The sequence below is a fragment of the Rissa tridactyla genome, chromosome 19 (assembly GCF_028500815.1).
Source record: "Rissa tridactyla isolate bRisTri1 chromosome 19, bRisTri1.patW.cur.20221130, whole genome shotgun sequence".
Classification (NCBI taxonomy): Eukaryota; Metazoa; Chordata; class Aves; order Charadriiformes; family Laridae; genus Rissa; species Rissa tridactyla.
In genome coordinates, this window is record NC_071484.1 from 3,095,037 (window position 1) to 3,104,950 (window position 9,914).

A 9,914-nucleotide genomic window follows, 5' to 3' on the forward strand; every position below is an offset into this window, starting at 1 on the left:
ACTGGGAGGCACTGGGAAGCCGGTGGGACGGGGGGGCGCAGTGTGCCCCGTGGTGGCCGTGCCACCGACTGGGGACCTCTTGGTGGTGGCTTGTGCCCGTGGGGGCAGAGAATGGGGAGGGGAGGGGAGGTGGGGGGGGGCGGCTGTGCCCCCGGCGCTGGGGGGGTGGCACTTTGGTCCCCCCCCTTCTCCATAGGACGCCAGGGGGTAGCTGTTGGTGCCAGCTGTCCCCCAGCAGCTGTGGGTGGCCGGCATGTGGCCGCGGGGACATTCCTGCCCCCCGGGCGCCGCCTGTCCCTGCTACGTGGGGGGACGCCCCCAGTGTCCCCCCCCCCGCCATGCCTGAACCCCCCCCAGCGCCTCGCCGAAGCAGCTGCTGCAAATTCTTCCCCTTGCCCGTTGCCACATCTGGGCAACATCTGGGCTGGGGCGGGGCGGGGGGGGGAATTGGGGTTGCCCGGTGGCGTGGGCTCTTTTGGGGGGGCAGGATGCTGCCGGGGGTGGGGGTGGGGGGGGACACGGGGTCCCAAAAGCGCCCGGGGGCCGTGGGATGAAGGAGGTCGTTGCCAGGGTGATGGCGCCCGAGCCGGGCCGGCTGCCAAGGGCTGCGGGCTCATGCGCAGGATGGCGCCCGCACGGGGGGTGGGGGTGCGGGGGGGGGGCTGGGGGCACGGGGGGGGTCCCCCCTCCAAGCTGTGCCCATCCCAGCATCAGCAACTGGGGTGGTGGACCCATCCCTGGGCCGCCGGTGGGGCCCACTGGGGTGGAGATCCCCCAAACTCGTGACACGTGTGAGCTGCGCCCTGAGCGGGGATGGCCCCGTCTGGCCCCTTTGCAGGGAGGGTGGGGGGGGGGGGTTGGGGGGGTTGGGGAGGGAGATGGCTGGGTGCACCCACCCGCGGGGGCGCGGCACGCCGGGGCGATAACCCCCCCTCCCCGTCCACCCGCTGCCGGGGGCAGAGGGTGGGCACGGAGAGGGGCACAGGGATGGTGCCCGCACCCCCCAGCACGGTGCCCGCTGTCCCGCTGGGATGGCGCCCGGCATCCTACTGGGATGGTGGCCACAAACCTGCCAGCTGCCCTGCTGGGACGGTACCTGTGACCTTACTGGGGTGGTGGCCGTGACCCACCAGACTGGGTTGGTGGCCATGACCCACTGGGCGGGTCTCACCACCCTGCTGAGATGGTGGCCATGACTCACCGGGATGGGTCCCACCATTCCGCTGATATGGGTCCCACCACCCTCCCGAGATAGTGCCCATGACCTGCTGGGATGGTGCCTGTGACCCACCAGACTGGGGTGGTGGCCATGACCCACTGGTGGGTCCCACCACCTGCTGGGATGGTGCCCATGACTCACTACAATGGTGCCCGTGACCTGCCAGTATGGTGCCCATGACCCACCAGACTGGGGTGGTGGCCATGACCTGCTGGGTAGGTCCCACCACCTGCTGGGATGGTGCCCATGACCTGCTGGGATGGTGGCCATGACCCACCAGTATGGGTCCCACCACCCTGCTGGGATGGTGCCCATGACCCACCACTATGGTGCCCATGATCTACCAAACAGGCGTGGTGGCCATGACCCACCAGGGTGGGTCTCATGACCTGCCGGGATGGTGCCCGTGATCTACCGGACTGGGATGGTGCCCATGACCCACTGGGTGTGTCCCACCACCTGCTGGGATGGTGGCCATGACCTGCTGGGATGGTGGCCATGACCCACTGGGAGGGTCCCACCATTCTGCTGGGATGGTGCCCATGACCCACCATGATAGTGCCCATGATCTACCAGACTGGGGTGGGGGCCATGACCCACCAGGATGGGTCTCATGACCTGCCAGGATGGTGCCTCTGACCCACCATGATAGTGCCCATGACCTACCAGACTGGGGTGGGGGCCATGACCCACCAGGATGGGTCTCATGACCTGCCAGGATGGTGCCTCTGACCCACCATGATGGTACCCATGATCTACCAGACTGGGGTGGGGGCCATGACCCACCAGGATGGGTCTCATGACCTGCTGGGATGGTACCTATGACCCACTGGGAGGGTCCCAAAACCCTGCTGAGATGATGCCCCTGACCCACCAGGGTGGTGGCCGTGACCCACTGGAAGGGTCCCACCATTCTGCTGGGATGGTGCCCACGATCTACCAGACTGGGGTGGTGGCCATGACCCACTGGGAGGGTCCCACCACCCTGCTGAGATGGTGCCCCCCACCCCATCCACCGGGCGCGTGCTGGGGGGGGTACCCGTGCGGGGTGGCACCCACGCGTCACCCGTGTCCCCCCGCAGAGGTGCTGCTGAAGGTGCAGGTGTACGAGAGCGGGACGCTGGCCCCGCTGGCCCAGGCCACCCTGGAGGTCTTTGGCAACCGCAGCTCGCTGGCGGCCGGCACCACCGACCACGAGGGCGCCGGCGTCCTGCCCGTCCCCTACCGCCTGGGCACCTGGGTCCTCGTCACCGCCGCCCGCCGCGGCTACGTCACCGCCTCCGTCCCCTGGCGCGTCAACAAGCTGCCGCGTGAGTCACCGGGACCCCCCCCCCCAGCCCTTATGGGGGACCCCAGCCCCTTACTGGGGGGCTCTGAGTCTTTACCGGGGGGGCTCTGAACCCTTATTGGGAAACCCAAACCCTTACTGGGGGGCTCTGAGTCCTTACCGAGGACCCTGATCCCTTACTGGGGGGCTCTGAGCCCTTACTGGGGACCCCAATCCCTTACTGGTGGGTCTCTGAGCTCTTACTGGGGACCCCACCCCCTTACTGGGGGATTCTGAGCCCTTATGGGGGGGTCCCAACCCCTTACTGGGGGGCTTTGAGCCCTCATTGGGGACCCCAATCCCTTACTGGTGGGTCTCTGAGCTCTTATTGAGGGGTCCAATCCCTTACTGGGAGGCTCTGAGCCCTTATTGGGGACCCCAATCCCTTACTGGTGGGTCTCTCAGCTCTTATGGGGGGTCCCAACCCCTTACTGGGGGTTCTGAGCCTTTATTGGGGACCCCAGTCCCTTACTGGGGGGCTCTGAGCCCTTACTGGGGACGCCAGCCCCTTACTGGGGGGCTCTGAGCCCCTATTGGGAAACCCAACCCCTTACTGGGGGATTCTGAGCCCACATTGTGGACCCCAGTCCCCTACTGGTGGGACTGTGAATTCTTATGGGGGGGTCCCAACCCCTTACTGGGGGGCTCTGAGCCCTTATTGTAGACCCCAGTCCCTTACTGGGGACTGGAAGCTCTTATGGGGGTCCCAACCCCTTACTGGGGGGGTCCGAGTCCTTATTGGGAAATCCAAACCATTACTGGGGCGCTCTGAGCCCTTACTGGGGACCCCAATCCCTTACTGGTGGGACTCTAAGCTCTTACGGGGGGGTCCCAACCCCTTACTGGGGGGCTCTGAGCCCTTATAGGGGGACACAACCCTTTAATGGGGGGGACCGAACACTTACGGGGGACCCCAACCCTTTACTGGGGGACCCCAAGCCCTTCCTGGGGGGCTCTGAGCCCTGTTGGGGGGAACTGGTCCCTTACTGGGAGCCTCAATCCCTTATGGGGGCCCCCAAGCCCTTAGTGGCGTCCCTCATTCCTCACTTACTGGGGGGGGGCGGGGGGGGGGGCTCCAATCTGTAACTGAAGGGCCATGATCCCTTACTGGGGGCCTCTGGTCCCTTACTGGGGACCCCAGTCCTTTACTGGGGACACAGAAGGGCTTTTGGGGAGGGGGTCGGCTGTGTCCTGGTGACCCCAAAGTGCCCCATCGTGGGGTGGAGGGATGGGGGGGGGGGGGGGGGGGAGCACCCTGGGCTGGGCGCCAGCCCGTGTCCCCAAGGGCCATGGCGGGGGTGGGGGGGGAGCGCGTCGATGGGGTCACCTTGCTGGGGGGGTGGGACACGTGGGAGCGCTCAGCGGGGGGGGTGCGGGGATGGGGGTGCGGAGATGGGGGGTGCGGGGGATGGGGGGTGCGGGGATGGGGGGTGCAGAGGGATGGGGGTGCAGGGAAGGGGGGGTGCAGGGATGGGGGGTGTGGAGACGGGGGGTGCGGGGATGGGGGTGCAGGGAGGGGGGGATGCGGTGATGGGGGGTGTGGAGATGGGGGGGTGCGGTGATGGGGGGTGCGTGGGGATGGGTGTTGCAGGGATGGGGTGCACGGGGATGGGGGGTGCAGGAATGGGGGTGAATGGGGATGGGGGGGTGCAGGGGGATGGGGGGTGCGGGGATGGGGGTCTGGAGATGGGGGGCTGTGGGAACGGGGGTGCGTGGGGATTGGTGTTGCGGGGATTGGGGGTGCGGGGATGGGGGTTGCGGGGATGGGGGGTGCAGGGTTGGGGGAGTGGGTATGGAGGTGCAAGGATGGGGGTGCAGGGGGATGGGGGGTGCAGGGTTGGGGGGGGCAGGGTTGGGGGGGTGGGTATGGAGGTGCAAGGATGGGGGTGCAGGGGGATGGGGGGTGCAGGGTTGGGGGGGGCAGGGTTGGGGGGGTGGGTATGGAGGTGCAAGGATGGGGGTGCAGGGGGATGGGGGGTGCAGGGTTGGGGGGGGCAGGGATGAGGGGGTGCGGGGATGGGGGGTGCGGGGATGGGGGTGCATGGATGGGGTGCAGGAGGATGGAGGGGTGCAGGGATGGGGGTACGTGGGGATGGGGGGTGAACAGGGATGGGGGGGAGTGCAGGGATGGGGGTGCAGGGGTGGGGTGCACGGGGATGGGGGGTGCAGGGATGGGGGTGTGGTGATGGGGGGGCGCAGGGATGGTGGGGTGTAGGGAAGGGGGGTGCAGGGATGGGGGTGCAGGGATGGGGGTGCAGGGAAGGGGGGTGCAGGGATGGGGGGGTGCGGGGAAGGGGGGTGCAGGGACGGGGGTGTGGTGACGGGGGTGCGGGGATGGGGGAGTGCAGGGAAGGGGGGGTGCAGGGATGGGGGGTGTGGTGATGGGGGGGCGCAGGGATGGGGGGGTGCAGGGCTGGGGATGCGGTGATGGGGGGGGTATTTTTGCGTTCCCCCCCCAACACTCCCCCTCCCACCCCCCCCCCCACCCCCCCCCACCCCCCCCCGTCCTTGCAGTCTACGCCTCCATCAGCCTCTACCTGCTCCCCGAGCGTCCCGCCACCCTCATCCTCTACGAGGACCTGGTCCAGATCCTCCTGGGATCCCCAGGTGAGCCACGGGGATGGCCGGGGCGGGGGGGGACACACATGACATGACACACCGCCGCCCTCGGGGGCTGCCACCCACCTCGTGTGTGTCTCTGTGTGTGTGTGTGTGTCCCCTCTCTCTCTCCGCAGGTGCCCGGGGGCAGCCGTGGGCGCAGTTCCCGCGGCGGGCGGCCCCGCTTGCCCCGCAGCTCCACGTACAGCCAACTCGCCGCCTCCCTCACCGCCGCCACCGGCCCCAGCCTGGCCCGCGCCTTCCCCGCCTTCCTCGGGGCCGAGCAGGACGGCAGCGGTACGGGGACCCCCGGCACCTTTGCCGGTGACACAAAGCTGGGGAGAAGGGGGGGTGTGGGGGGTGGTGGTGGCTGTCACACCGGCAGGCTGTGCCGCCATCCGGAGAGACCTGGATGGGCCGGAGAGTCGGGGGGAGAGGAACCTCACGAGGTTCAAGAAGGGCGAGCGCAGGGTGCTGCACCCGGGGAGGAACAACCCCCCGCACCAGGACAGGCTGGGGGTGACCTGCTGGAGAGCAGCTCTGGGGAAAGAGACCTGGGAGTGCTGGGGGGCAACAGGGTGACCACGAGCCAGCGATGGGACCTTGTGGCCAAAGAGGCCGATGGCATCCTGGGGGGCATCGAGAAGAGCGTGGCCAGCAGGTGGAGGGAGGTTCATCCTCCCCCTCTGCTCTGCCCTGGGGAGGCCACAGCTGGAGCTCTGGGGCCAGTGCTGGGCTCCCCGGTTCAAAAAGGACAGGGAACTGCTGGAGAGGGGACAGCAAAGGGCCACCGAGATGCTGAGGGGACTGGAACACCTCTCTGATGGAGAAAGGCTGAGGGATTTGGGTCTCTTCAGCCTGGAAAAAAGACGGCTGAGGGGGGATCTTATCAACGCTGATAAATACTGAAAGGGGGGGTGTCAGGAGGATGGGGCCAGGCTCTTCTCAGTGGTGCCCGGGGACAGGACAAGGGGTAACGGGCACAAACTTGCCCCTGGGAAGTTCCATCTCAACAGGAGGAGGAACTTCTTTGCTGTGAGGGTGGCAGAGCCCTGGCACAGGCTGCCCAGAGAGGTGGGGGAGTCTCCGTCTCTGGAGACATTCCAACCCCGCCTGGCCGCGTTCCTGTGCCACCTGCTCTGGGTGACCCTGCTCTGGCCGGGGGTTGGAGGGGATGATCTCCAGAGGGCCCTGCCAGCCCCGGCCAGGCTGTGACACCAGGGTGGGGACACCCCATAAGGTCACCCCCCACACCCCCGCGAGGTCACCGTCCCCCTGGCTTTGTCATCCCCCCCCCCCCCTCCCCCACAGCCAATGCCACCTGGCTGGAGCTGGCGCCCGTGGCGGCTCTCAGCGTCCACCTCTTCACGGGCAACGGGACGGAGGTGCCGCTGGCCGGCCCCGTCCACCTCTCCATCCCTTTGGCCCCCGACGCCGGGCCAGTGGTGGCCACCAGCGTGCCAGCCTGGAGGTTTGACCCCAAGAGCGGTGAGCGGAGTTGGGGGGGGTGGCGGGGGTTGTGGCGGTGGCGGGGGGGGGGGGCGGTGTGTGGCACGGCTCCTGCCGGGGATGGCGGCGGTGGGGGGGTGACGAGTTTGGGTTGGGGGAGGGGGGGGGGGGGGGGTCTCAGCCCGCTGTGGGGCCGGGGGTGGGGGACGGATGTGTCTCCCCGCAGGGCTGTGGGTGCGTAACGGGACGGGGCTGATCCGTAAGGAAGGCCGGCAGCTCTACTGGACCTTCGTCTCCCCCCAGTTGGGATACTGGGCAGCGGCTCTGCCCTCCCCCAGCACAGGTAGGGTGACACCCATGGGTGCCCCTGGCTGTCCCTGGGGGGGGGGGGTGGCAGCACCCTGTGTGTGGGAGGGGAGAGGACACCTAACCCATGGGGTGCTGGTGGGGGGGGGGGGGGGTGCCCGTGCCCCGTCCGACCCCGCCGTCCCCCCCCCCGCCTTCCCCAGGGCTGGTGGCCATGGCGGCGGGCGTGACGGACATCACCACCTACCACACCATCTTCCTGCTCACCATCCTGGGCGCGCTGGCCCTGCTCGTCCTCATCCTCCTCTGCCTCCTCATCTACTACTGCAGGTCAGCGCCCACCCCCCCCCCCCCCCGCCCAAGCCCCGCGCCCCCGGGGTCCCCGCCATGGCTTGGGGGGGGGTTGGGGGGGTGGGGGGCACACTCACTGCCCGCCTGGCACCCATGGGCATCCTATAGCTGGGTATAGGGGGGGGCAGCACCCGCCTGGCACCCTAGAGCTGGATATGGGGGGGGACACTGCCTGCCTGGACCCCTTGGGTGCCCTATAGTTGGTTGGGGGGGGGGGCCACCAGCGTTCCCTGACACCCCTGGGTGCCCTATAGCTGGCTATGGGGTGGATGCTGTCTGCCTGGCACACCCCCCCCCCCTCCCCCATCCTATAGCTGCCTATGGTGAGAGACACCACCCCATGGCACCCCCCCGGTGCCCTATAGCTGGCTACATGGGGAGGGGGCACCACCCCCTGGCACCTCAGGGTGCCCTATAGCTGGCTTTGGGCGGGGGGGGCCACCCCTGGGCACCCTATAGCTGGCTTGGGGGAGGGGGGACACCACCCCCTGGCACCTCTGCATGCCCTATAGCTGACTTTGGGGGGGCCCCACCACTTCACAGCACCCCCAAGAACCCTATAGCTGGCTTCTGGGTGGGGGGGGCACCACCCCCTGGCATCTCTGGGTGCCCTATAGCTGGCTTTGGAGGGGGGGGGCACCCCTGGGCACCCTATAGCTTGCCTGGGGGAGGGGGGACACCACCCCCTGGCACCTCTGCATGCCCTATAGCTGGCTCCCAGCACCCTTGAGAGCCCTATAGCTGGCTTTGGGAGGGGGGGGACACTCCCCCTTGGGGCACCCCTGGCCACCCTATAGCTGGCTTGGGCGGGGGGCCCCCCCCCCCCCCCCCCCCCGCTGTGTCCCCGCAGGCGGCGGTGCCTGAAGCCGCGGGCGCAGCACCGCAAGCTGCCGCTGCCGGGGCCGCTGGAAGCCGCCCGTCGGGATCAGGCCACCTCGGTGTCCCAGCTGGACCTGCTCTGCGCCGCCAGCCACCTGGAGACGGCCTCCTCGGGGGGGGGACACCGACCTCCCCACCCCCGCGTTACCCCCTCCGGCACCCCGGGATCTTCCCACCCCTCGTCCGGACTTTTTCCAACCTCCGGTTCCCCCCCAGTTACGTGCCGGTCCCCGTACCCCCCGCCGGCACCCTGGCCCCCCCGTCGCCGTCAACCCCCCGCCCCGGAGGACTATGGCCGCCCCGGCGAAGCCTTCGGCCTCAGGGCCGCCCGCTCCGTGGACGGGCTGCAGCCCCCCGACGAGCACCCTCGGGGGACCCCAGCTTTCCCTCCCCGGCCTCCCTCCCCCCCGCTGTTTTCCCGTTACGGGGGGCAGCCCAACGAGCACCCCCTGCCCGACCCCCCGCCTCGCCCCCCATCGCTGGCTCCCCCCGGTCCCCTCCTCCTCTGCGGCCCCCTGGAGCGGGGCGGGGGGCCGGAGGACGTGTACCGGGGGGTGATGCCCACCCTCCTCATCCCCGCTCGCTACATGCGCCTGGCCCCCGGCGAACCGGAGGGTCCCCCCGAAAGCGAGGGGGGACCCGGTTCGATGGCGGCGGCGGCGGCGGCGACGACAGCCGCCCCCCCCGCCCCCGGCTTCTGCCGGGCAAGCCTTCGAGGAAGGGGAAAATTGGGGAGGGGGGGGTCGCGCCCCCCAACCCGTCAGCGGCTCGGTGGCCATCCCGGTGCTGCTGGACGGGTCGGCGGTGGCCCAGCTCAACGGGGAGCTGCAGGCGCTGGCGGGGCAGCAGTTGTTGGAATTGGGGGGGCCCCCCCCCGCCGAGAGCTTGGTTCGTCTCCTTGGACGGCCGTTCTTCCCAGGTCCGCCATTCCTACATCGACCTGCAGGGCGGCGAGAGGGGCTCCGGCCCCGCGCCCCCCCCGCGCCTCCCCCGGGGGGCAGTGGGAGGCGGGGGGGAGGACGGAGGGTCCCGACCCCCCCTTCCCGTCGCCTCCCCCGAGGACAGCTCGCTGGCCCCCTTGCTGGAAGGGGGGAGCGGGGGGGCGGCGCGGGGGGGGCAGCGGGGCGCAGCAGCGCCAGCGAAGCCCCCCGCGACTCCCTGACCAGCCCCGAGGAGGAGGCGCTGGCCGAAGGGGGCGAGGGGGGGGGACGAGGGGGGCGACCGTAAAAGCCCCTGGCAGAAGCGGGAGGAGCGGCCGCTGATGGTCTTCAACGTCAAGTGAGTGATGGTGGGGGGGTCCTTTAGCCCTTTGGGGGGGCGGGGGGGAGATGGGGGACCCCGGGGGAGTGGGGGGTGGGTGGGATGGGGGGGGGTACCCTGCTGTTGTCACCTCGTCCCACCACCATCCCATCCCATCCCACCACACCAGCCCAGCCCACCACCATCCTCCTGCCACCGTCCTGTCCCATCACTGTCCCATCTCACCGCCATCCCATATCCCAGCCAGCCACCATCCCATCCCACCACCGTCATCCCATCCCACCATCATCATCCCATCTCACCATCCCCATCCCATCCCACCATCGTCATCCCATCTCACCATCATCATCCCCACCACACTACCCCATCCCACCACCGTCATCCCATCCCACCATCGTCATCCCGTCTCACCATCATCATCCCATCCCACCACCATCCCATCCCACCATCATCATCCCATCCCACCATCATCATCCCTTCCCACCACCACACCACACCATCCCACCATTGTCATTCCATCCCACC

The 9,914-nt window shown here is 69.2% G+C and overlaps 1 protein-coding gene across 1 annotated transcript; it reads left to right on the forward strand.

The window, feature by feature from the left end:
• The first annotated feature begins 889 nt into the window (after positions 1-889).
• FAM171A2 (family with sequence similarity 171 member A2) lies at positions 890-9,411 on the forward strand. The gene is given in 14 exon segments (XM_054224710.1): positions 890-2,529; positions 5,061-5,153; positions 5,282-5,325; positions 5,327-5,441; positions 6,456-6,632; positions 6,820-6,936; positions 7,103-7,229; positions 8,101-8,242; positions 8,244-8,363; positions 8,366-8,794; positions 8,796-8,990; positions 8,992-9,234; positions 9,237-9,329; positions 9,331-9,411. Coding segments are annotated over 14 exon segments (2,496 nt in total). The 5' UTR covers positions 890-2,009.
• Positions 9,412-9,914: the final 503 nt, after the last annotated feature.